A 27,764-nucleotide genomic window follows, 5' to 3' on the forward strand; every position below is an offset into this window, starting at 1 on the left:
TGTTCCCTCAACCGCCCCTTTGTCGGATGTCGGTGAAGATGCTTCTGCTAGCACCGGCCTGCTAACCTTTATGAACGCTGTGTCTCCCGCTTGTTAGCGTAGTAACGACTTCCCTGTTTCATTTATTGCTGTTCACTGGACCCTATGATATCTGGCTTCATAGCTGATGCCTGCTGGACTGTTCATTAATTACGGTACTCCATTTTGTTTATCTTTTGGCCCCAGACTTCGAACTCAGGCCCTGTGTGTAGTTAACTGACCCTCTCTGCCCATTCATCGCCATTTTACCTATTGTTGTTGTCTTAGCTGTTGCTGTCTTACTCATTGTCTTAGCTACCTCTCCCAATCTACACCTGTGATTGCTTTATGTCTCTCTCTAATGTCAATATGCCTTGTATACTGTTTAGGGTAGTTATCATTATTTTATTTCACTGCGGAGCCCCTAGCCCCACTCAACATGACTCAGATACCGCTTTTGCCCCACCTCCCACAACTAGCATAACTAGCGCCTCCAGAGATGCAACCTTTCTTATCGTCACTCAATGCCTAGGTTTACCTCCACTCTACCTGCACCGTACCAAACCCCTGTCTGTACATTATGCCCTGAATCTTTTCTACCACGCCCAGAAATCTGCTCCTTTTATTCTCTGTCCCCAATGCACTAGACGACCAGATTTGATAGCCTTTAGCTGTAAATCAAATCAAAATCAAATGTATTTATATAGCCCTTCTTACATTAGCTGATATCTCAAAGTGCTGTACAGAAACACAGCCTAAAACCCCAAACAGCAAGCAATGCAGGTGTAGAAGGACGGTGGCTAGGAAAAACTCCCTAGAAAGGCCAAAACCTAGGACGATTTCTAGAGAGGAACCAGGCTATGAGGGGTGGCCAGTCCTCTTCTGGCTGTGCGGGATGGAGATTATAACAGAACAAGGCCAAGATGTTCAAATGTTCATAATTGACCAGCATGGTCAAATAATAATAATCACAGTAGTTGTCGAGGGTGCAACAAGTCAGCACCTCAAGAGTAAATGTCAGTTGGCTTTTGATAGCCGATCATTGAGAGTATCTCTACCGCTCCTGCTGTCTCTAGAGAGTTGAAAACAGCAGGTCTGGGACAGGTAGCACGTCCGGTGAACAGGTCAGGGTTCCATAGACGCAGGCAGAACAGTTGAAACTGGAGCAGCAGCACGGCCAGGTGGACTGGGGACAGCAAGGAGTCATCATGCCAGGTAGTAATGAGGCATGGTCCTAGGGCTCAGGTCCTCCGAGAGAGAGAATTAGAGAGAGCATACTTAAATTCACACAGGACACCGGATAAGAGAAATACTCCAGATATAACAGACTGGCCCTAGCCCCCCGACACACAAACTACTGCAGCATAAATACTGGAGGCTGAGACAGGAGGGGTCAGGAGACACTGTGGCCCCATCCAATGATACCCCGGACAGGGCCAAACAGGCAGGATATAACCCCACCCACTTTGCCAAAGCACAGCCTCCCACACCACTAGAGGGATAACTTCAACCACCAACTTACCATCCTGAGACAAGGCCGAGTATAGCCCACAAAGATCTCTGGCACGGCACAACCCAAGGGGGGGCGCCAACCCAGACAGGAAGACCACGTCAGTGAGTCAACCCACTTAAGTGATGCAGCCCTCCTAGGGACGGCATGGAAGAACACCAATAAGCCAGTGACTCAGCCCCTGTAATAGGGTTAGAGGCAGAGAATCCCAGTGGAGAGAGGGGAACTGGCCAGGCAGAGACAGCAAGGGCGGTTCGTTGCTCCAGAGCTTTTCCGTTCACCTTCACACTTCTGGGCCAGACTACACTCAATCATAGGACCTACTGAAGAGATGAGTCTTCAGTAAAGACTTAAAGGTTGAGACCGAGTCTGCGTCTCTCACATGGGTAGGCAGACCATTCCATAAAAATGGAGCTCTATAGGAGAAAGCCCTGCCTCCAGCTGTTTGCTTAGAAATTCTAGGGACAATTAGGAGGCCTGTGTCTTGTGACCGTAGCGTACGTGTAGGTATGTACGGCAGGACCAAATCGGAAAAATAGGTAGGAGCAAGCCCATGTAATGCTTTGTAGGTTAGCAGTAAAACCTTAATCAGACCTTGCCTTAACAGGAAGCCAGTGTAGGGAGGCTAGCACTGGAGTAATATGATCACATTTTTGTTGTTCTAGTCAGGATTCTAGCAGCCGTATTTAGCACTATCTGAAGTTTATTATTTAGCCATATTACAACCTATGTGTTGTGATAGTTGAGTTGTTTGCTCTATAAGATGTTAGTTCATATGCCTTGACATGTATGCCTAAGGCCGAGGCAATAAGAATACACCGTGACAGAATAAATTCAACCACACCTTTGTTTCATCATTTTCAGACCACTAAACAACTATTGATTTAGAACCACGTTACCCGCAAGTATAAAAAAATAAACAGGAGCTGCCTTCACTATTCCAGCACCATTTAATCTTCAACATTTTAACATCAAATCCCCTATGCTTAGTCTAATACAGTGACAACTAATATACCAAAATATACCAAAAACGATTTAGTCCAATCAATGTCCAATAAATGTAATCTCACTGTGTTCTTTGGGACCTTCAATGGTGCAGAAATGTGTTGGTATCCTTCCCTATATCTGTGCCTCGACACAATCCTGTCTCAGAGCTCTACAGACAATTCCTTTGATATCATGAATTGGTTTTTGCTCTGACATGCACTGTCAACTGTGGGACCTGATATAGACAGGTTTGTACCTTTCCAAATCATGTCCAATCAATTGAATTTACAACAGGTGGATGATCAATGAAAACAGGATGCACCTGAGCTCAAAATGAGTCTCGTATCAAAGGGTCTGAATACTTGTGTAAATAAGGTATTAATATTTTTTATATTCAACAAATGTGAAGAAAAAAATCTTGCTTTGTCGTTATGGGGTATTGTGTGTGCAGATGTCGTTTTGTGCCGTCTGCTTTGCATAATATAAGGAATGCAAAATTATTTGTACTTTTAATTTTGATAGTATATTTAGACCATTACTCATGGACTATTTTACTGGGTGACTTTCACTTGTAGGTGTGGACTCATCTAGTGGGCTGGACACTTGACGTTTTTACCATTAGAAGCCAGAGGTTGAGGGTAAATGGGTGCCTGTCAGGGAGCTGGCGTCATCAACAGGCTCACCTCTGGGACTTCCTCTCGCCACTCCGATATATACTGTATATTCTGTCGTAGCCACTACACTCTTAGAAAAAAGGGTTCCAAAAGGGTTGTTTGGCTGTCCCCATAGAATAACTATTTTTGATTCAAAGTAGAACCCTTTTTGGTTCCAGATAGAACTCTTTTGGGCTCCATGTAGGACCTCCCAAAAGGGTTCTACCTGGAACCAAAAGGGTTCTTCAAAAATGTTCCTATGGGGACAGCTGAAGAACCCTTTTGGATCTAGATCTCACCTTTTTTCCCTAAGAGTGTACGAGAACCAACTCAACCTGTTGTTTGTGGACGACTCAGTAATAGTCCTTCATGCAGTTAAAACTGATGATGATTTTGTACATTCATGCGACAGTTTATTCTTGTTCTAGCTGGTCTGACTAGCATGGTGTAGCTGGTTTTGCTAGTGACAGGCCTTCAGTGTATTTTGGACAATGGTGACAAGCCTTCATTCACTGTGTTTTCGACACAGGTGACAAACCTTCACTGGATTTTGGACACATACAAGCTTACAATGGTGATGCTGTTATACTGGTGACGAAGCTGGTCAAGCTGGTCTGACCACGTCCAACAGTTTGGGTAGTCGTATTTAGTATTATTTCTAACCCCGGCAGTCATTCTGGATGCATATTGTGTGAGAAGAAAAGTTCAAAATTGTTGATATCCCCACTCTGGCTGGATTCTGATAGGAATTAAACATCCCTTTTCAAGCTAGCATGACGTGACTTGATTCTGGTGACTGGCTTATTTTGGTCACCATCAAAAACACAGTGAAGTCTGGTCATCACAAAAACACAACAAAGAGACCACGGAAACACAGCGAAGGCTGTTCACCAGCATCGTCAACAGTCTCGTCCTGGTCTAGGCTGTTTTTCTCAGCAGAGGAGGCTGCCATCTTTATGCATGTGAATACTCTACACTTCAATTGTTGATCACACAGCGCTTGTGATTTACTGTAGGTTGACACAGCAAACGTACAGGCCTAAAGAAAGTCTACACCTCCATTTTGTTGTGTTACAAAGTGGGATTGAAAAATATGTAATTGTATAGTTTTTGTCATTTATCTACACAAAATACTCCATGAATACTCCATAATGTCAAAGTAAAAAAAACTAATCTGAAATGTTTTACAAATTAATAACCATTAATGAACTAAAATATAGTTGTTGCGTAAGTAGTTCAAAAGTAAAATGTGGCTTAACAAATCACATAAGTTATATGGACTCACTCTGTGTGAAATAATAGGGGGCTGACCCTTCCTCTGTCCCCCATACATACAGTGGCGGATTTAGGTATAGGCGACATGGGCAGCCGCCCAGGGAGGCATCTTGCCGGGGGCGGCACTAATACAACACTAAGACACATCTACATTGGTTGGTTACCAAGAAGACAGTGAATGTTCCTGAGTGGCCAAGTTACAGTTTTGAGTTAAGTCTGCTTGGAAATCTGTGGCAACACTTGCAAATTGCCGTCTAGCCATGATCCACAACACCTTTACATAAACTATATAACATAGTGGGGCCTAACCCAAACCACGAAAACCACCCCCAGACCATTATTTCTCCTCCACCAAACTTTACAGTTGGCAATATGCATTCGGGCAGGTAACTCTCTCCTGGCATCCGCCAAACCCAGATTCATCCTTCAGACTGCCACCTCAATTATCTCGACTAACCTGTGCTACACATTGACTATGTACCGGTACCCCCTCTATATAGCCTCACTACTGTTATTTTACTGCTGCTCTTTAATTATTTATTATTTTTATTTTTTACTTATCCATTTTTTACTTAATACTTATTTATTTCAACTAGTTTGTTGGTTAAGGGCTTGTAATTAAGCATTTCACTGTAAGGTGAACAGGAAGAACCACTGTGGACCGCCACGACATCCAGATACCCACTGGTCCAGTGTTTTAGAACCTGGACACGTTTAGAACCTGGACAAAAGTTTATTTGAAAAGCTTACGAGTCCAGCAGACATGTAAAATACAACCATACAATACATTATTCAAAAAGGTACCAAAAAGTACAGTAAAAATAACACTTCCCTCTCAGGGGGGTGAAAACTTATATAATCGAGGTACATTTGTGTTTTATTTTGCATTCATTTCAAAGTATATTAGATTTCTTTCACTTTGACACTACAGAGTATTTTGTGTAGGTTGTTGACGATAAAATTGTCATTATATTGCTATTATATCCGTTTTAATCCCACTTTGTGAATACAATCTGAAGAAATCCAAGGTGGGTGTGGACTTTCTATAGGCACTGTATTTCAAAATGTAAACAGAGAAAACGTGAGAAGAACAAAGGAACTCTCCTCTCCCCTCTCCCAGACACCGGACACCATCAAGTCTTCGCTAAACAGGTGGAACAGGAGCCATCATTGCTGACAGCTGTGTGCAGGGCTATAAAAGCGCAAAGTCTTCCAATGGGACAATTGAAGTCTGGTGTACAACCAAACGTATACTGTAGATCTACATAGACATCATGAGAGCCACTGCAGCCGTCCTATTGGTCCTCTGTCTCCTGACCATCAGTCATGGTAAGTTACCATCATCTGAAACATGCTTGATCAACTTGGAGTTTAAGTTTTTCTTGGTGTACTCTACTCATATGTCTTTGTCTCCATAGCATGGGACTGTCAGGAGGTAGTAAACATCAAGAATCTGATGCAGATCGATGCAGGACTGGGGCAAGTGGTTGCTACGGACACAAGTCAAATCCCCTACTACCTGGTAGGTGATAAATGGATCCGTCTGCCTGGTTCCCTGAAGCATATCACTGTAGGACCAGGAGGGATCTGGGGTGTCAACAAGGACTATGCAATCTACAAGTATGTGGCCGGTAACTGGGTGCAAGCTGCAGGTAAGTGGAGAGCATTACTCAATATTTATCCAGAGGACACCTGCTTATTAGCTTTCCTGATACCATCAGGCTGTTGAAAAAACGATTGATATTTTAAATTGTAACTTGTAGGTAATTTGGCAGTACTCACAGATATGTGCTCCTTGTTTGCTTGTCCGTCCGTCTGTCTGTCTTTGTGGTCTTCAGGCCTTCTGAAACAGTTGGATGCTGGAGGTAACCAGTTTGTTGTGGGGGCTAACATGAACGATACTCCATTCTGTCTGACAAGTAGTGCCACAGTTGGCTACAAGGGTCCAGGCTCACCCCTTCCATGGACAGGATTGCCAGGAGCTGTGAAGTACTACAGCTGCGGACCCTTTGGGTGCTGGGCAGTCAACAAGAACGATGATATTTTCTTAATGAGTGTAAGATCTGGGAAAGAGTGTGAGAGCTGGAGTAGAGTAGTAGAGGATGGAGAGTGTCAGTTATTTTAAAACTGTTTCATATTATAACTGTTGAAATTGTCCTAAAACCCTGATTGTATCATTTTGTTTCCAGCTGAATCAAGACTGCCAAAACAAGGGGTGGAGTCACATTGATGGCAAGCTTTCCATGATTGAGGTGGCAACTGATGGTAGTGTCTTTGGGGTCAACTCTGTGGGTAGTGTTTATACCAGGTAAGGTTGCTACTGAACTATGTGTATGGTCCACCACCCCCCCCCCCCAACAGTATTAACTTGAAAATGACTTGTAATAATAACTTAGAATAATAATGGTATACCTTTAATTATAACTCTGATCCTTACAGTACATGCTATGTGAATCTCCTTACACAAAAACTAAAATATTGTAGGTACATAAATAAAATCAGTTAAATATAATCAGATCTAAACTTATAGGACTTATTAAGAAATGTGTAGACAGTGTACGATAAAATATGTAAAAGTTGGATGTCCTGTAAAGCTACAGTTTGGGATAAAAAACAACAACTTCCCAGACACCCCACCACTTGTTCTGGTAAACAGCTGAGGAATGTAGTTAGAGAAATGTAACCACTCTCACATTCATACATGGAGCTACGGATGCAAATGACACAACAATTTTTTATTTAAAAAAAAAAATGTTTATATTTTCTTTTAAAGCTAAACATTGTTTGTTTACAATAACATTGTTTACAAACAATTGAGTAAAAGCTTACATTTTGGCTTCTAATGTGGTTGAATAAAGCTCAAGATGCAGAAGTTATATTCTTCAAAAATCTATGGCTATATTTAATTATTAAAGTCCAAAAATGGATGTACTTAAAAAAAATGGATAAGCTTTAAAACATGAACCCCAACCCTTTCTTCAACACAGAGACGGCATCACAGCCAGTAAACCAGAGGGCACCGGATGGAGCAATATCCCAATGGGCATGCTCATGGGCCACGTGACCTACGACCTGGGCCGTCTTTGGGTCGTCTCCAAGTCTGGCGGCACCATGGTGTGCACACATTAGCCTCTTCTCTGTAGCTGAAGGCCGTTCGGGATCTGTCTAAAGTTCACTTGCGAACTCATTGATCTCTCTTTCTGGAAAAGCCTTTAGTTCATTAGTTCATAAAAATCCTTAATTTTAAAACCTATTGCTCTACCTATTATTTTCAGTTCTTCAATTATCTTATTGCCATTTAAAAAAATATCAATGAAGATGTTATATTTTCTTGACCACTCCTTGATTAACACTTCAATAGATCTTTCCCATGGAGGCTATTTAAGTGTAGTGTAAACTAGGGCATGGTCATGTTGCTCACAATCCACATGGGTTTTGCTGTGCTTCAGAGGTCATCAATAGGATTGGATGGAATCCTTGTCATTGTTTATTATCTCATTATATAATCATTTCCTGCAAAAATAAAGCATTCATTTTGAAACTATTGTAATTTCTGTGTTATTGTTTTTTTTTATGATATTGAACAGAGGGATTTTAGGTTGCTCTGCCAGTGGTGATTTTAGCATCGAAATCTTGGTGGGGCAAACACAACCAATTTTTTTTTAGATACATGCCAGCAAAGCCACTGCACAACACAAACTGCCCACAAACTGTTAGGCCCTACATAAAGCTATCCCAACAGCAGAGCTTCCTTTCAGCACCATGGAGAGAATCCTTACCACCACTACACCTAGCTCTCAGCGGAGCCTGGCAACCTGGTCTCAGAGTATTTAGTATTATTCTGTACGTAAATCCGAGACACTCAATTTAGTATGATATGTTACATTTTGTTTGGGATGTATTCATTTGTGGATGTCCATTACCATTTAGTATGATATGTTACGAATTACAATTGGTAGTATATGTTAAAAATGTGCAAAGCGTACAATATGTTACACATTCTGGCTAAATGTCTAACGTTAGCTAGTTGGCTTTACTATTTTTAGTTAGGGGAATAACTTTTTCTTCCCTCCAAGCCTGAGGGCGCACACTTTCTAATGAAGATACGGCAAATAGGAGTAGCAATATCGTCCGCTATTATCCTAAGTAATTTTCCATCCAAGTTGTCAGACCTCGGTGACTTGTCATTGTTGATAGACAAAAAATAAAAATAAAATTCTGGCATGTCATGCCTAAGTTTGCTATTCTTGCCAATGAAAAATTCATTAAAGTAGTTGGCAATACAGGTGGGTTTTGTGATGAATGAGCAATCTGATTCAATGAATGATGGAGAGGAGTTTGCCTTTTTGCCCAAATTTTCATTGAAGGAACTCCAAAACATTTTACTATAATTCTTTAAGCTATTTATCTTTGTTTCATAGTGTAGTTTCTTCTTCTTTCTATTCAGTTTAGTCACATGATTTCTCTATTTATGGTATGTTTGCCAATCGGTATTACAGCCAGACCTATTTGCTATCTCTTTTGCCTCATCCCTCTCAACCATACAACTTTTCAATTCCTCATGTGCCAGACTATAACACTTTGGTGCTTAGCAACCTTATCAAACAACTCTACAAATATACCACCTACCAAGTACAGTAGGAGGGTCACAAAGGAAAACAACGGAAGCTTTAAAATCACTTATATCATGGCATCTTCGAATACTCGTTTTTAATTGTCTTGAAGGGCATTCTAGAGCGTGCATTATTTCTCTCTAACGAACGGTATATCAAAACATTACAATTCAATGGCAAGTTCATTCTTACATGTTCTACATTTGAGCTGCTTTTGAACCTACAAAAGTTCAATTCAAAACATTATTGGCATTGTTGAATTTGATTATCATAATAGCAGGCCACAACTGATGGTTTGGTTAGCTAAACTGGTAAGTCTCTGTTTGGTTACCAAGACAACTATTGTAGCTATCTATACTGAACAAAAACATGCAACAATTTCAAAGATTTTACTGAGTTACAGTTCATTTTAGGAAATCATTAGGTCCTAATCTATGGATTTCACATGACTGGGAATACAGATATGAATCTGTTGGTCACAGATGCCATAAAAAAAGTGGGCCTCACAACGGGCCTCAGGATGTCATCATGGTATTTCTTTACATTGAAATTGCCATCGATAAAATGCACTTGTGTTCGTTGTCTGTGGCTTATGTCTGCGCATACTATAACCCTACACGCACTCGTTTCACTGCAAACCGCTCGCCCACACAAAGCCATACAGATGGACTGCATTAGGCCAGATGGACATACTGACAAATTCTCTAAAAAGACTTTGGAGGCGGCTTATGGTAGAGAAATTAACATAAAATGATCTTGCAGCAGCTCTGGTGAACATTACTGCAGTCAGCTTGTCAAGTGCACGCTCCCTCAAAACATGAGATATCTGTGACATTGTGTTGTGTGACAAAACTGACCTTTTATTCTCCCCAGCACCTGTGTAATGATCATGCTGTTTAATCAACAAGGCCAACTCAATCTACAAGTATGTCACCGGTAACTGAGTGCAAGCTGCAGGTAAGTGGAGAGCATTGCTCAATATTTATCCAGAAGACACATGCTTCTTAGCTTTCCTGATACCATCAGGGTGTTCTTGGAAAAATTATTCATGTTTTACAAGTTTAACATTGTTATTGCAAGTCATTTTGCAGTACTCACACATAAGTGCTACTTGTTTGATTGTCTGTGTGTCAGTCTGTCTTTGTGGTCTTCAGGCCTTCTGAAACAGTTGGATGCTGGAGGTGACCAGTTTGTTGTGGGGGCTAACATGAACGATACTCCATTCTGTCTGACAAGTAGTGCCACAGTTGGCTACAAGGGTCCAGGCTCACCCCTTCCATGGACAGGATTGCCAGGAGCTGTGAAGTACTACAGCTGCGGACCCTTTGGGTGCTGGGCAGTCAACAAGAATGATGATATTTTCTTAATGAGTGTAAGATCTGGGAAAGAGTGTGAGAGCTGGAGTAGAGTAGTAGAGGATGGAGAGTGTCAGTTATTTTAAAACTGTTTCATATTATAACTGTTGAAATTGTCCTAAAACCCTGATTAAATCTGTTTGTTTCCAGCTGAATCAAGACTGCCAAAACAAGGGGTGGAGTCACATTGAAGGCAAGCTTTCCATGATTGAGGTGGCAACTGATGGTAGTGTCTTTGGGGTCAACTCTGTGGGTAGTGTTTATACCAGGTAAGGTTGCTACTGAACTATGTGAATAGTTCCACCCTTTTCCCCTCCAGTTGTAGTAATAACTTATACTTATTATTCTTTATGTATAAATCTTATACTTACTGTACATTCTTTGTGAAGCTCTTTACAGAAACACTTAAATAGATACATATATCAATTCTGGCAAGTGAAATCAGATCTAAACATATAATAGACTTATAAAGAAATGTGTAGACAGTGTAAGGTAAAATATGTAAAAGTTGGATGTCCTTTAAAGCTACAGTTTGTAGTACACAGACATCCCACCACTTGTTTTGGTAAACATCTGAGGTATGTAGCTAGACAAATGTAACCACTCTCAAAGTCTGCTGCCTCAGTTAGTATGATGGCAATTTGCATATACTCCAGAATGTTGTGAAGAGTGATCAGATGAATTGCAATTAATTGCAAAGTCCCTCTTTGCCATGCAAATGAACTGAATCCCCCACATTTCCACTGCATTTCAGCCCAGCCACAAAAGGACCAGCTGACATCATGTCAGTGATTCTCTCATTAACACAGGTGTGAGTGTTGACGAGGACAAGGCTGGAGATCACTCTGTCATGCTGATTGAGTTCGTTTAACAGACTGGAAGCTTCAAAAGGAGGGTGGTGCTTGGAATCATTGTTCTTCCTCTGTCATTCATGGTTACCTGCAAGGAAACACGTGCTGGCATCATTGCTTTGCACAAAAAGGGCTTCACAGGCAAGGATATTGCTGCCATTAAGATTGCACCTAAATCAACCATTTATCGGATCATCAAGAACTTCAAGGAGAGCGGTTCAATTGTTGTGAAGAAGGCTTCAGGGCGACCAAGAAAGTCCAGCAATCGCCAGGACCATCTCCTGAAGTTGATTCAGCTGCGGGATCTGGGCACCACCAGTACAGAGCTTGCTCAGGAATGGCAGCAGGCAGGTGTGAGTGCATCTGCACGCACAGTGAGGCAAAGACTTTTGGAGGATGGCCTGGTGTCAAGAAGGGCAGCAAAGAAACCACTTCTCTCCAGGAAAAACATCAGGGATAGATTAACATTCTGCAAAAGGTACAGGGATCGGACTGCTGAGGATTGGGGTAAAGTCATTTTCTCTGATGAATCCCCTTTCCGATTGTTTGGGGCATCCGGAAAAAAGCTTGTCCGGAGAAGACAAGGAGAGCGCTACCATCAGTCCTGTGTCATGCCAACAGTAAAGCATCCTGAGACCATTCATGTTTGGGGTTGCTTCTCAGCCAAGGGAGTGGGCTCACTCACAATTTTGCCTAAGAACACAGCCATGAATAAAAAATGGTATCTACCACATCCTCCGAGAGCAACTTCTTCTCCCAACCATCCAGGGACAGTTTGGTGACAAACACTGCCTTTTCCAGCATGATGGAGCACCTTGCCATAAGGCAAAAGTGGCAACTAAGTGGCTCGGGGAACAAAACATCGATATTTTGGGACCATTGCCAGGAAACTCCCCAGACCTTAATCCCATTGAGAACTTGTGGGCAATCCTCAAGAGGCGGGTGGACAAACAAAAACCCACAAATTCTGACAAACTCCAAGCATTGATTATGCAAGAATGGGCTGCGATGAGTCAGGATGTGGCTCAGAAGTTAATTAACAGCATGCCAGGGTGGATTGCAGACGTCTTGAAAAAGAAGGGTCAACACTGCAAATATTGACTCTTTGCATCAACTTAATGTAATTGTCAATAAAAGCCTTTGACACTTATGAAATGCTTTATTATACTTCAGTGTTCCATAGTAACATCTGACAAAAATATCTAAAGACACTGAGGCAGCAGACTTTGAAAATTTATATTTGTGTCATTCTCAAAATGTTTGGCCACGACTGTACATGTTGGTGGGGCAAACTGAACAAATTGTTTTAGATACATTCCAGCAACGCCACGACACAACACAACATTAAACCAGTGGTGTAAAAGGTATTCAATTGTCATACTTGAGTAAAAGTAAAGATACCTTAATAGAAAATGACTCAAGTGAAAGTCACCAAGTAAAATACTACTTGATTAAAAGTCTAAAAGTATTTGGTTTGAAATATACTTAAGTATTAAAAGTAAATGGAATTGCTAAAATGTACATAAGTATCAAAAGTACAAGTAAAAATTCCTTATTTTAAGCAAACCAGACGGCACAATAAATTGATGGATCGCTAGGGTCACACTTGAACACTGAGACAACATTTACAAACAATACATGTGTGTTTAGTGAGTCCACCAGTTCAGAGGCAGTAGGGATGACCAGGGATGTTCTCTGATAAGGGTGTGAATCGGACTATTTGCTTTTGGGTGTCAGGGAAAATGTATGGAGTAAAAGCACATTATTTTCTTTAGGAATGTAGTGAAGTAAAAGTACAAGTTGGCAAAAATATAAATAGTAAAGTAAAGTACAGATACCCCCCAAAATACTTAAGTAGTACTTTAAAGTATTTTTACTTAAATACTTTACACCACTGCATTAAACAATCCATTAATTGCAGTATAAGGGTGACAGACAGTGCCCACAAACTAGGGCCTACATAAAGCTATCCCGACAGCAGAGCTTTCCTTTCAGCACCATGGAGTGAATCCTTACCACCAATACACCTGGCTATCAGCGGAGCCTGGCAACCTGGTCTCAGAGTAATTAGTATTATTCTGTACGTAAATCCGAGACCACTATTTAGTACGATATGTTACATTTCGTATGGGATTTATTCATTTGTGGATGTCCATTACCATTTTCACACGATATGTTACGAATTATAATTTGTATTATATTTTACGAATTTGCAAAGCGTACAATGTGTTACATATTCTGGTTAGGTGGCTAACGTTAGCTAGCAGGCTAATGTTAGCTAGGCTAGGTTAGGGATTAAGTTTAGGAGTTAAGTTAAAGGGTTAAGATTAGGGGAACGGTTAGCTAAAAGGTTTAAGGTTAGGCGAAGGGTTAGCTAACATGTTCAGTAGTTTTAAAGTACCTAATAAATAGTAAGTAGTTGAAGTTGCTAATTAGCTAAATTGCTAAAGCTAGCCGTGATGTGATTCAAACGCGTTATACGCCCACCCATCCACCCAGACTTAAGTAATCATATGTCATACCAAACCTAACATATCATACTCATTTGAGTGTCCCAGACTTACGTTTATGAGACCAGGCTGAGCCTCGTCTGGCAGCAATACAGTTCATTCGGCCTAATTTACTGCATTTTTAAAAACATAGCTGATATGGCTGATTTGCTTAAATAAATATGGTTTACATTGATTCCTTGTGGATTTGTGTAACTTGATAAGAATCACTATCTGCTTCAATAATAGTGAATGCCGACATGAGTTTAGACTTTGAACCATACACAAACATTATTACATTCATGTTCAGTAAATGAATCATGTTTGTTCTGATCATTAGCAAACGAGCTGCGACGAGGTAGGCCTATTCCTTCAGTACTTTCAAAATGGACACTGACTGAAATTCAGATGTTAGTTCAGATAAATTCAGCAATGTGCTGAGGCCTTAAAATGGTGTAAAATAGTCATTTGTTTGAGAAATTGAAGTAATAGCATTTCTAAGGTATTTGAATAACGCGCCCCGGGATTCCACTGGCTGTTACGTAGGTGGGACGAAATCGTCCCACTGGCCCTAGAGAGGTTAATACCTTTACTCTTCTTTAAATCACCACACACACACACAGAGAGAGAGAGAGAGAGAGAGAGAGAGAGAGAGAGAGAGAGACGGTTAGCCTACCATTTGAAGTATTTTATTAGGCCTTTGTGGTCTAAAAAGGAAGGAAAATACAATCACGAGGATGCACTTTTATAGGCAATATACCGACTCTCAGACAGCGCATTGAGCAAACAAAACAACACTTGCAAAATCAACTGGAATTACATGGGTCTATAAACAAACTTTTTGTTGAAAATAAATATTTGAATGGAAAGAGACTGTCACTGGCAAACATGGTTACAGACCCAACAACATTGTATAGTGTCCCCTCCTCATGGAGAAAAACACCTGAGCTAATTATAATACACAAAGTAAGCAAAACAATTAAATGCATAAGTCAAAAATTACCTAAAATTATGAACAATATACTAATGAGATAGACCTATATAAGCAACATAACAATTGAGATGTACAAAATACAGCATAAGGGAACAATGAGCGGATAAGAGGGAAGCCATCATTTTGATTAAGACATTAATGAGCGAGTTTAAATGGACGTAGTTGATATGCCTATTTGTTTCAGCACTTTTGAAATGGACAGCAACAGAATGGGCCGTTCTTACAGTATTCTCCCTATACACCAAGTCAGAACCGTAGGATAAATAACAGGGGCATATAAGCAGACAATAAAAGCTCCTACAATATTCAATGATGACAGTTCTCTAAAACTGGCTATTGGCTACAGGTGCACCACCCGTCAGAACATTCAGCTAAGTTTTGAGGGGGAGAGGGAACAAGTTCTTATGGTGAGACACATGGGCTACCGGCATACTACACAACATACCTTAAGTGTTACTTTCTCAGCTACAGTTTACATATCTCCCTGGCATACTACATAATTTATGCAGCAGTTTACAATAAATATTTTTGGACTCACCATTGTTGTGCTGTGCTCACTTGAACAGGAAGGTGGCATGGCAGTCCCTCTTGTGGGCAAACTTTGTCATCATGAAACTTTGTCATCAAAGTCTGGCATTCTCTGGATGAAGTCATGCTGGATTGGTGCATGGCCAATGATTTCAACCTTTTCTGGCCCATAGTGTTGCGTGTGAATGTTTATCCTTTTAAGCTTGATAATGAGACCCTTTCAGAAAGATGTTTTCAAACCTTAAACCTAGACTTGGACCACACACCATCTCCACCGAATAGCAGGCAGGGAAAGCAAAATAGTGATTGCTTTGCGGCACTTGCAATTAGCCACTGATTCCTTCCAAACCACTCATTGTTGAATTTGTGATTTTCAACTTGTCGTGTAATGTTTATGTCCAGTGGCCGATGAGCAAAGAGATGTTTTATTTATAATTTATCTTCATATGACAAGGATTGGAAAGTATTTCCCAGTAGATTGTCAATGTGATTCATGATGATGAATGCTTGTCTTGCTAGCTAGCATGCTAGCTAAGATTTGGAAAGTATGATGTTGACATGATCAGTCCAATCAAATTTACGGTATAACGTAGCCTACAGTGTCGCCTGAAACCGCATTTTATGAATGCGGTTTCATGTGCTTCCATAGACGGCAGCATAAGAGTTCTGTATTTCTATCCAAGTCTGTACCCAAACAATTCGAGCTTCTACTTCTAAAAATGCACCTTTCCAGAAACAAGTCTCTCACTGTTGCCGCTTGCTATAGACCACCCTCTGCCCCCAGCTGTGCCCTCGACACCATATGTGAATTAATTGCCCCCCATCTATCTTCTGAGCTCGTGCTACTAGGTGACCTAAACTGGGACATGCTTAACACCCCGGCCGTTCTACAACCTAAGCTTGATGCCCTCAATCTCACACAAATTATCAATGAACCTACCAGGTACAACCTCAAATCCGTAAACACGGGCACCCTCATAGACATCATCCTAACTAACTCGTCGTCCAAATACACCTCTGCTGTTTTCTATCTCAGCGATCACTGCCTCATTGACTGCATCCGTAATGGGTCTGCGACCAAACGACCACCCCTCATCACTGTCAAACGCTCCCTAAAACACTTCTGCGAGCAGGCCTTTCCAATCGGCCTGACCGGGGTATCCTGGAATGACATTGACCTCATCCCGTCAGTAGAGGATGCCTGGTTATTCTTTAAAAGTGCCTTCCTCACCATCTTAAATAAGCATGCCCCATTCAAAAAATGTAGAACTAGGAATAGATATAGTCCTTGGTTCACTTCAGACCTGTCTGCCCTTGACCAGCACAAAAGCATCCTGTGGCGTTCTGCATTAGCATCGAACAGCCCCTGTGATATGCAACTTTTCAGGGAAGTTAGGAACAAATATACACAGGCAGTTAGGAATGCTAAGACTAGCTTTTTCAAACAGAAATTTGCATCCTGTAGTACAAACTCAAAAAACTTCTGGGACACTGTAAAGTCCATGGAGAATAAGAGCACCTCCTCCCAGCTGCCCACTGCTCTGAGGCTAGGAAACACTGTTACCACCGATAAATCCACTATAATTGAGAATTTCAACAAGCATTTCTCTACGGCTGGCCATGCTTTCCACCTGGCTATCGCTACCCCGGTCAACTGCCCGGCACCCTCCACAGCAACCCACCAAAGCCCCCACCATTTCTCCTTCACCCAAATCCAGATAGCTGATGCTCTGAAAGAGCTGCAAAATCTGGACCCCTACAAATCAGCCGGGCTTGACAATCTGGACACTATCTTTGTAAAATTATCTGCTGAAATTGTTGCAACCCCTATTACTAGCCTGTTCAACCTCTCTTTCCTATCGTCTGAGATTCCCAAAGATTGGAAAGCTGCCACGGTCATCCCCCTCTTCAAAGGGGGTGACACTCTAGACCCAAACTGCTACAGACCTATATCTATCCTACCCTGTCTTTCTAAGGTCTTCGAAAGCGAAGTTAACAAACAGATTACCGACCATTTTGAATCCCACCGTACCTTCTCCGCTATGCAATCTGGTTTCAGAGCTGGTCATGGGTGCACCTCAGCCATCGATAAGAGACATTACTGTGCAGCCGTATACATCGACCTGGCCAAGGCATTCGACTCTGTCAATCACCACATTCTTATTGGCAGACTCGACAGCCTTGGTTTCTCAAATGATTGCCTCGTCTGGTTTACCAACTACTTCTCTGATAGAGTTCAGTGTGTCAAATTGGAGGACCTGTTGTCCGGACCTCTGGCAGTCTCTATGGGGGTGCCATAGGGTTCAATTCTCGGGCTGACTCTCTTCTCTGTATACATCAATGATTTCGCTCTTGCTGCTGGTGATTCTCTGATCCATCTCTACGAATAAGACACTAATCTGTATACTTCTGGCCCCTCTTTGGACACTGTGTTAATTAACCTCCAGACGAGCTTCAATGCCATGCAACTCTCCTTCCGTGGCCTCCAACTGCTCTTAAATGCAAGAAAAACTAAATGCATGCTATTCAATCGATCACTGCCCGCACCAACCACCCGTCCAGCATCACTACTCTGGACGGCTCTGACTTAGAATACGTGGACAACTACAAATACCTGGGTGTCTGGTTAGACTGTAAACTCTCCTTCCAGACTCACATTAAGCATCTCCAATCCAAAATGAAATCTAGAATTGGCTTCCTATATCGCAACAAAGCATCCTTCACTCATGCTGCCAAACATACCCTCGTAAAACTGACCATCCTACCGATCCTCGACTTCGGCGATGTCATCTATAAAATAGCCTCCAACACTCTACTCAACAAATTGGATGCAGTCTATCACAGTGCCATCCGTTTTGTCACCAAAGCCCCATACACTACCCACCACTGCGACCTGTACGCTCTCGTTGGTTGGCCCTCGCTTCATACATGTCGCCAAACCCACTGGCTACAGGTTATCTAGTCTCTGCTAGGTTAAGCCCCGCCTTATCTCAGCTCACTGGTCACCATAGCAGCAACCCACTCGTAGCACGGGCTCCAGCAGGTATATTTCACTGGTCACCCCCAAAGCCAATTCCTCCTTTGGTCGCCTTTCCTTCCAGTTCTCTGCTGCCAGTGACTGGAACGAACTGCAAAAATTACTGAAGCTGGAGACTCATATCTCCCTCACTAGCTTTATGCACCAGCTGTCAGAGCAGCTCACAGATAACTGCACCTGTACATAGCCCATCTGTAAACAGCCCATCTATCTACCTCATCCCCTTACTGTATTTATTTTATTTATCTTGCTCCTTTGCACCCCAGTATCTCTACTTGCACATTCATCTTCTGCACATCTACCATTCCAGTGTTTAATTGCTATATTGTAATTACTTCGCCACCATGGCCTATTTATTGCCTTATCTCCCTTATCTTACCTCATTTGCACTCACTGTATATAGACTTTTTGTTTTCTTTTTTTGTACTGTATTATTAACTGTATGTTTTGTTTATTCCATGTGTAACTCTGTGTTGTTGTATGTGTCGAATTGCTATGCTTTATCTTGGCCAGATCGCAGTTGCAAATGAGAACTTGTTCTCAACTTGCCTACCTGGTTAAATAAAGGTCAAATAAAGATATAAAAATATTCCTGCCTAATGAGCGGGCCGGCCCTGCTTAGAGGGTAGGTACAGGGTACGACTGCGGTAAAAGAAAGCTATTCATAATTAAGACAAGCACACAACTCAGAATGGAGTCTATTTCATAAAAATAAAGCAGTAATCATTTGTAGCTCAAACCCTTCAGACTTTATAGACGTTTTTGTGAGAAGAACCGTTTTCAGGGTCTGCCCTGGTCTCACAAGCACTGCTCTAGCTCAGCCCCCGTTAGTCACACAGACATATGGTTGGTCTCAATAGATGCAGAATAAATAGACTCATGCAATGCAGCTCAAACACTCAATTTTTCAAAGGGGTTGGAAGCACTAAATCACGGAAATGATATTGTGGGATTCAAGGCATTTTGAACACATGAACCCCACCTCTTTCTTCAACACAGAGTCAGCATCACAGCCAGTAAACCAGAGGGCACTGGATGGAGCAATGTCTAAATGTGCAGGGATTGACGGTAAGGATTGTCCTATTGCCTCCTGGGGAAAGTGAACTGACCAGTCAAGCAAGTTAAGCCTGCTCTGAGGTAGCCCCACTGCTCTGAGGTAGCCCCACTGCTCTGAGGTAGCCCCACTGCTCTGAGTTAGCCCCACTGCTCTGAGGTAGCATCATTGGGCCGGTGATATAAAAAAGTGAATTCAAGCCAACTGAAACTAACTCCAGTAGTCCTAACCTAAAACAAATCTTTCTGGTTCCTCTACATTTAAGTGTAGTGAAAGACAGACAATGTATGGCAGTCAGGCTAGTTGAGCCTGTTCTGAGATTTCTTTTACTTAACAACCAAAATACATACGTCCACCGCTATGTGTAGTTAAAAGGCACTTCTGAGTATAAACAGCTCATTTACATTTTCAGGCAAGTGATCCAATCTTCAGGTAACCAAAAAAATACTCCTGACTTGCTCTATGGGCAGGTGCCTTTCAGACTTTAATGTAAATCCTTGATGTGCATGAAGCACGTGACCTACGACCTGTGTCGTCTTTGGGTCGTCTCCACGTCTGGCTTCACAATGCAGTGCACACATTGAGAATAATTAGTAGTGGGCAAAAACATCCATCATTCTGTATGAGCAAGGCACTTGAGAATGCAATCCTTGTCATAGCTCATCATCTCTCATATTACATCATGATCATAGCCCGATCTACCATCAGTGTGCAATAACTAGGCACTCAGTCAAGGTTCAAATGTTCATAGTTCAATCTTAGATGAGCAATCAGCATCCCATAACTAGGCAGCATAATAGGCATCCCATAACTACTCATCAATCAATGTTCAAATAGTTAGGTCGCAGACACGACATAAACACCTTACATAAATGTACACTTTAAAACATTTCACTTGAAAAAAGTCCAGTGAGCTTCGATATGGCTGTAGTTAAAATTGGGTAATTGTTCAGCAGACATGGAATACTCCATCAACCCAATGATTTCTGCTCAGTGTAAAACATTTTTGAACTTAAATATTGAAGTTTGCCTTTGCAACACAGATAGCTGAGTGGATCAAACAAGAGAGTATAATTTGCTGAGACTGACAACTTTAGAATACTCTGTTGGCTGAAAATACATGTCTCATTAAAATATTTCCCAGTCTGCTACCACTGAAATAACAGCCAAGTCTTGTCAATGTTGATATACCCTGTATGGTTGTGATGTCACGCCCTGACCTTAGAGAGACGTTTATTTTCCTCTAGTTTGGTTAGGTCAGGGTGTGATGTGGGGTGGGCAATCTAGTTTGTCTATTTCTTTGTGTTGAGCTGAGTATGGTTCCTAATCAGAGGCAGCTGTCTATCGTTGTCTCTGATTAGGAATCATACTTAGGCAGCCCTTTTTCCCCCCACCTTTAGTTGTGGGATCTTGTTTTTGTGTAGCTGCCTTTGAGCAGCCCCAGAACGTCACGTTTTCGGTTTGCTCCTGTTTGTTGTTTTGGTGAATTTCATTTTCATTAAAAAGATGTGGAATTCCATGCACGCTGTGCCTTGGTTTATTTATGATCTTGAGTTCGAAGATAGCGATTGTGACTTGTGGTTAAATAAAAAGCAACAGATTTGGTTTCCTTCCCTGTTTCGGCAGCCTCCCTGAATCTCCATCCGACACTCTAAAATGTAGATGACTGCCTTTAGCAAATTCTCTTCTTACCAGTGATAAACAAATAATTCACCAGATTTGTCAGTTGTGTTTGATCTGATCAAATGCCACTTGTCAAAACAACAGGGTTCTTGGCGCATATGCAGTTGATAATGTGTTAGTTAAAAAAGAATACAAGTAATCTGAGTACATTAGCTTTTCAATGGATCACAAACTGTTTCTGCATATTGATAAAAAAATAAATAATTGTACTATCAATGGAACTAACAGAAATTGTGAAAACGGGTTTGCCCTGTCTACACTAGTGAGATTGTTGTATCTGTTTATCTGGTCTGTGGTTACTCAGGCCAGGTTTCATAGAAGCCAGAGTCTTGTCGTGCCTGGAGAAATAGTTATAACATTCCATTTCAAAATGATACTGATATGAGAGATTGACAAAACAGCGTTGCGTTTCCCTTTAAGTTGCAGCAGTATCAGTTAGGTAGCAGGGCAGTAGCAGTTAGGTAGCGGGGCCGTATTAGTTAGGTAGCGAAGCTGCAGCAGTTAGGTAGCGGCGCTCCAACAGTTAGGTAGCGGGGCTGCAGCAGTTAGGTAGCAGGGCTGCAGCAGTTAGGTAGCGGGGCTGCAGCAGTTAGGTAGCGGGGCCGTATTAGTTAGGTAGCGGGGCTGCAGTAGAAGTTAGGTAGCAGGGCAGTAGCAGTTAGGTAGCGGGGCTGCAGCAGTTAGGTAGCAGGGCTGCAGCAGTTAGGTAGCGGGGCTGCAGCAGTTAGGTAGCGGGGCAGTATTAGTTAGGGAGCGGTGCTGCAGCAGTTTGGTAGCCGGGCTGCAGCAGTTAAGTAGCGGGGCTGCAGTAGAAGTTAGGTAACGAGGTCTTTCACCTATCCATTAATTGTCTGTATTTACCCTAACCATTAAAGAAGAACCAGAAAAGCCTGTCTCGGTCCAGCCTCCCATCAACTCTTTGATAAACAGGTGGAACAGGAAGCCATCATTGCTTTTAAAGCTATGTGCCGGGCTATTAAAGCGCAAAGCCCTGCAATGGGACGATTGAAGTCTGGTGTAAAATCTCAATTTATACTGTAGATCTACAGAGACCATGAGAGCCGCTGCAGCCGTCCTATTGGTCCTCTGTCTCCTGACCATCAGTCACGGTAAGTTACCATCATCTGAAACATGCTTGATGAACTTGGAATTGATCAAGATTTTATTGGTGCAATCTACTCATATGTCTTTGACTCTATAGCATGGGACAATCAGGAGCTAGTGGACATCAAGAATCTGATGCAGATTGATGTAGGACTGGGCAAGTGGTTGCAACGGACACAAGTAAAATTTCCTACTACCCGGTAGGTGATAATTGGGTCTGCCTGTCTGGTTCCCTGAATCATATCACTGTAGGACCAGCAGGGATCTGGGGTATCAACAAGGCAGACTCAATTCACAAGTGTGTGGCCAGTAACTGGGTGCAAGCTGCAGGTAAGTGGAGAGCACTGCTCAATATTTATCCAGAGGACACCTGCTTCTTAGCTTTCCTGATACCATCAGGGTGTTGAAAAAATGATTAATGTTTTACAATTTTAACATGTAAGTCATTTGGCAGAATTCACAGATACGTGCTCCCGTTTGCTTGTCTGTCCGTCTGTCTTTGTTGTCTTCAGGCCTTCTGAAGCAGGTGGATGCTGGAGGTGTTCAGTTTATTGTTGGACGATACTCCATACTGTCGGACACGCACAAGGGACCAGACACCCCTTCCATGGACAAGAGTGCCAGGAAGTATGAAGTACTACAGTTGTGGACCCTTTGGCTGCTGGGCAGTGAACAAGAATGATGATATCTACTTAATTAGTGTAAGATCTGGGAAAGAGTGTGAGAGCTGGAGTAGAGTAGTAGAGGATGAAGAGTGTCAGTTATTTTAAAACTGTTTCATATTATAACTGTTGAAATTGTCCTAAAACACTGATTGAATCTGTTTGTTTCCAGCTGAATCAAGACTGCCTAAACAACGGGTGGAGTCCCATTGACGGCAAGCTTTTTATGATTGAGGTGGCAACTGATGGTAGTGGGGTCAATTTTTTGGGTGATATTTATACTAGGTAAGGTTGTGTTAGGTTCTGAACAAACAGAGTAAAAACTCACGAAAAGCTCAAACTAAGTTCATTCACCCACTGGGTTAAACAACTGCAAAATACAAAAACATGATTGCACATACACATATATTTTTGTCCTCCCACTAGCCGGAATCAACTCCTTGCACATCTAGACAGCCAATACATCTCTGTTGCTAGTCAAGAACTTTTTTGGTTCCTCTCACTGGTGTAGTCATGGCCCCGCCTGACGCTAAAACCTTTGTGGTCTGTTCCTTCTCACTCCATCTGACCTGTGACCTGGGCCGAATTCCTCTCTCCTCCTTAATCCACACCTGTCCTCCCTTATCTGTGACTGAAACCAGACATTTGCCCTGTGCTTCCCCCCTTAGGATACATGAGATTCAACAATAACATGTTTGACAGAATGTAAACTTTCTTCATTTCCATGTCTCAGTCAACAATTTTCCATACACCTACAGTACCAGTCAAAAGTTAGGACACAACTACTCATTCAAGGGTTTTTTCTTTAGTTTTACTATTTTCTACATTGTAGAATAATAGTGAAGACATCAAAACTGTGAAATAACACATATGGAATCGTGTAGTTACCAAAAATGTTAAACAAATCAAAATATATTTTAGATTCTTCAACGTAGTATCACATAGTGATCCAAGATGGCGTAGCAGTGCAGACGTGTTTGTCGTTGTCCTGTGTAAATTGTCTTTTTTCGTCTTTTGTATATATTTCAATCTCTTTTTCCATTTTTAAATTAAATATACCTTCCGGCAACCCGCCTCACCCAATGTGATACGGATCCGCTATTTTTTTTAGACCTTACAGCTAGAACCTCCATCAGAAGATAGCCATCAGATGCTAGCCAGCTAATTAGCTACCAGCTATTTAGTCATTGTTAGCCACTGCTAGCGGCCTTTACCTCTAGCTCAGACACCAGCCGCTTTTACCCTGGATAAAACCCGCCAGTCTGCTCAGTGCAATATCAACCCTGAGAATTATTGGACTGCTTTTCTCCACCATTACTCCATTACTGGACCATTACTCCAGATCACCACAGCTAGCTAGCTGCTACCGAGTGGCCCAGCCCCGAAGCTAGCCTTTGAGCCAGGCCCATCTCCCGGCCTGCTCAGTGGACCCTATGATCACTCGGCTACACAGCTGATGCCCCCCGGACTCTTCACTAACACGACTAGAAGCCACTACATCGCCGGATTCCTGCCGTAAGCTCTGGACCTTTGCATCGGATCATCGCAACTAGCTAGCTGCTACCGAGTGGCTAACGCCTTTGTCCCGAAGCTAGTACAAGTTAGCCCCGAGCCAGGCGCATCTCCCGGCTAGCAAACAAAATTACTCCAGCTACAATACCTCTTTAACCAATTGACCTGGACCCTTTGTCGACACGGAGCCCCGCCGATCCATCACGTCTGGTCTGCCGACGTAATTCAGTCCGATGTTCCCTCAACCGCCCTTTGTCGGATGTCGGTGAAGACGCTTCTGCTAGCACCGGCCTGCTAACCTTTATGAACGCTGTGTCTCCTGCTTGTTAGCGTAGTAACGACTTCCCTGTTTCATTTATTTCTGTTCACTGGACCCTATGATATCTGGCTTCATAGCTGATGCCTGCTGGACTGTTCATTAATTACGGTACTCCATTTTGTTTATCTGTCGGCCCCAGACTTCGAACTCAGGCCCTGTGTGTAGTTAACTGACCCTCTCTGCCCATTCATCGCCATTTTACCTGTTGTTGTTGTCTTAGCTGATTAGCTGTTGCTGTCTTACTCATTGTTGTCTTAGCTAGCTCACCCAATCAACACCTGTGATTGCTTTATGCCTCGCTTTATGTCTCTCTCTAATGTCAATATGCCTTGTATACTGTTGTTTAGGGTAGTTATCATTGTTTTATTTTACTGCGGAGCCCCTATCCCCACTCAACATGACTCAGATAGCGCTTTTGCCCCACCTCCCACAAATAGGGTGACCTCAACTAGCATAACTAGCGCCTCCAGAGATGCAACCTCTTATCGTCACTCAATGCCTAGGTTTACCTCCACTGTACCCGCACCCTACCAAACCCCTGTCTGTACATTATGCCCTGAATCTTTTCTACCAGACCCAGAAATCTGCTCCTTTTATTCTCTGTCCCCAATGCACTAGACGACCAGATTTGATAGCCTTTAGCTGTAAATCATATCAAATGTTTTTATATAGCCCTTCTTACATCAGCTGATATCTCAAAGTGCTGAACAGAAACCCAGCCTAAAACCCCAAATAGCAAGCAAAGCAGGTGTAGAAGCACGGTGGCTAGGAAAAACTCCCTAGAAAGGCCAAAACCTAGGAAGAAACCTAGAGGAACCAGGCTATGAGGGGTGGCCAGTCCACTTCTGGCTGTGCCGGGTGGAGATTATAACAGAACAAGGCCAAGATGTTCAAATGTTCATAAATGACCAGCACGGTCAAATAATAATAATCACAGTAGTTGTCGAGGGTGCAACAAGTCAGCACCTCAAGACTAAATGTCAGTTGGCTTTTCATAGCCGATCATTGAGAGTATCTCTACCGCTCCTGCTGTCTGTAGCGAGTTGAGAACAGCAGGTCTGGGACAGGTAGCACGTCCAGTGAACAGGTCAGGGTTCCATAGCCCCAGGCAGAACAGTTGAAACTGGAGCAGCAGCACGGCCAGGTGGACTGGGGACAGCAAGGAGTCATCATGCCAGGTAGTCCTGAGGCATGGTCCTAGGGCTCAGGTCCTCCGAGAGAGAGAATTAGAGAGAGCATACTTAAATTCACACAGGACACCGGATAAGAGAAATACTGCAGATATAACAGACTGGCCCTAGCCCCCCGACACACAAACTACTGCAGCATAAATACTGGAGGCTGAGACAGGAGGGGTCAGGAGACACTGTGGCCCCATCCAATGATACCCCCGGACAGGGCCAAACAGGCAGGATATAACCCCACCCACTTTGCCAAAGCACAGCCCCCACACCACTAGAGGGATAACTTCAACCACCAACTTACCATCCTGAGACAAGGCCGAGTATAGCCCACAAAGATCTCTGGCGCACGGCAACCAAGGGGGGCGCCAACCCAGACAGGAAGACCACGTCAGTGACCCAACCCACTTAAGTGACGCACCCCTCCTAGGGACGGCATGGAAGAACACCAATAAGCCAGTGACTCAGCCCCTGTACTAGGGTTAGAGGCAGAGAATCCCAGTGGAGAGAGGGGAACTGGCCAGGCAGAGACAGCAAGGGCGGTTCGTTGCTCCAGAGCTTTTCCGTTCACCTTCACACTCCTGGGCCAGACTACACTCAATCATAGGACCTACTGAAGAGATGAGTCTTCAGTAAAGACTTAAAGGTTGAGACCGAGTCTGCGTCTCTCACATGGGTAGGCAGACCATTCCATAAAAATGGAGCTCTATAGGAGAAAGCCCTGCCTCCAGCTGTTTGCTTAGAAATTCTAGGGACAATTAGGAGGCCTGTGTCTTGTGACCGTAGCGTACGTGTAGGTATGTACTGCAGGACCAAATCGAAAAATAGGTAGGAGCAAGCCCATGTAATGCTTTGTAGGTTAGCAGTAAAACCTTAATCAGACCTTGCCTTAACAGGAAGCCAGTGTAGGGAGGCTAGCACTGGAGTAATATGATCAAATTTTTTTGGTTCTAGTCAGGATTCTACCAGCCGTATTTATCACTAACTGAAGTTTATTTAGCCATATTACAACCTATGTTTTGTGATAGTTGAGTTGTTTGCTCTATAACATGTTAGTTCATATGCCTTGACATGTATGCCTAAGGCCGAGGCAATAAGAATACACCGTGACAGAATAAATTCAACCACACCTTTGTTTCATCATTTTCAGACCACTAAACAACTATTGATTTAGAACCACGTTACCCGCAAGTATAAAAAAATAAACAGGAGCTGCCTTCACTATTCCAGCACCATTTAATCTTCAACATTTTAACATCAAATCCCCTATGCTTAGTCTAATACAGTGACAACTAATATACTAAAATATACCAAAAACGATTTAGTCCAATCAATGTCCAATAAATGTAATCTCACTGTGTTCTTTGGGACCTTCAATGGTGCAGAAATGTGTTGGTATCCTTCCCTATATCTGTGCCTCGACACAATCCTGTCTCAGAGCTCTACAGACAATTCCTTTGATATCATGAATTGGTTTTTGCTCTGACATGCACTGTCAACTGTGGGACCTGATATAGACAGGTTTGTACCTTTCCAAATCATGTCCAATCAATTGAATTTACAACAGGTGGATGATCAATGAAAACAGGATGCACCTGAGCTCAAAATGAGTCTCGTATCAAAGGGTCTGAATACTTGTGTAAATAAGGTATTCATATTTTTTATATTCAACAAATGTGAAGAAAAAAATCTTGCTTTGTCGTTATGGGGTATTGTGTGTGCAGATGTCGTTTTGTGCCGTCTGCTTTGCATAATATAAGGAATGCAAAATTATTTGTATTTTTAATTTTGATAGTATATTTAGACTATTACTCAAGGACTATTTTACTGGGTGACTTTCACTTGTAGGTGTGGACTCATCTAGTGGGCTGGACACTTGACGTTTTTACCATCAGAAGCCAGAGGTTGAGGGTAAATGGGTGCCTGTCAGGGGAGCTGG

At 42.5% G+C, this 27,764-nt stretch overlaps 1 protein-coding gene and 2 pseudogenes across 1 annotated transcript; all 3 read left to right on the top strand.

Moving 5' to 3' along the window:
• The first annotated feature begins 5,717 nt into the window (after positions 1–5,717).
• ll (leukolectin protein) lies at positions 5,718–7,993 on the top strand. The gene is given in 5 exon segments (NM_001159373.1): positions 5,718–5,772; positions 5,862–6,095; positions 6,282–6,499; positions 6,633–6,751; positions 7,431–7,993. Coding segments are annotated over 5 exon segments (768 nt in total). The 3' UTR covers positions 7,573–7,993.
• Positions 7,994–9,955: 1,962 nt separating this feature from the next.
• LOC123723918 (fish-egg lectin-like) lies at positions 9,956–19,948 on the top strand (annotated as a pseudogene).
• Positions 19,949–22,002: 2,054 nt separating this feature from the next.
• Positions 22,003–23,102, top strand: LOC123728261 (fish-egg lectin-like; annotated as a pseudogene).
• The last annotated feature ends 4,662 nt before the right edge of the window (positions 23,103–27,764 follow it).

This window comes from Salmo salar, chromosome ssa17 (genome assembly GCF_905237065.1).
Source record: "Salmo salar chromosome ssa17, Ssal_v3.1, whole genome shotgun sequence".
Lineage (NCBI taxonomy): Eukaryota > Metazoa > Chordata > Actinopteri > Salmoniformes > Salmonidae > Salmo > Salmo salar.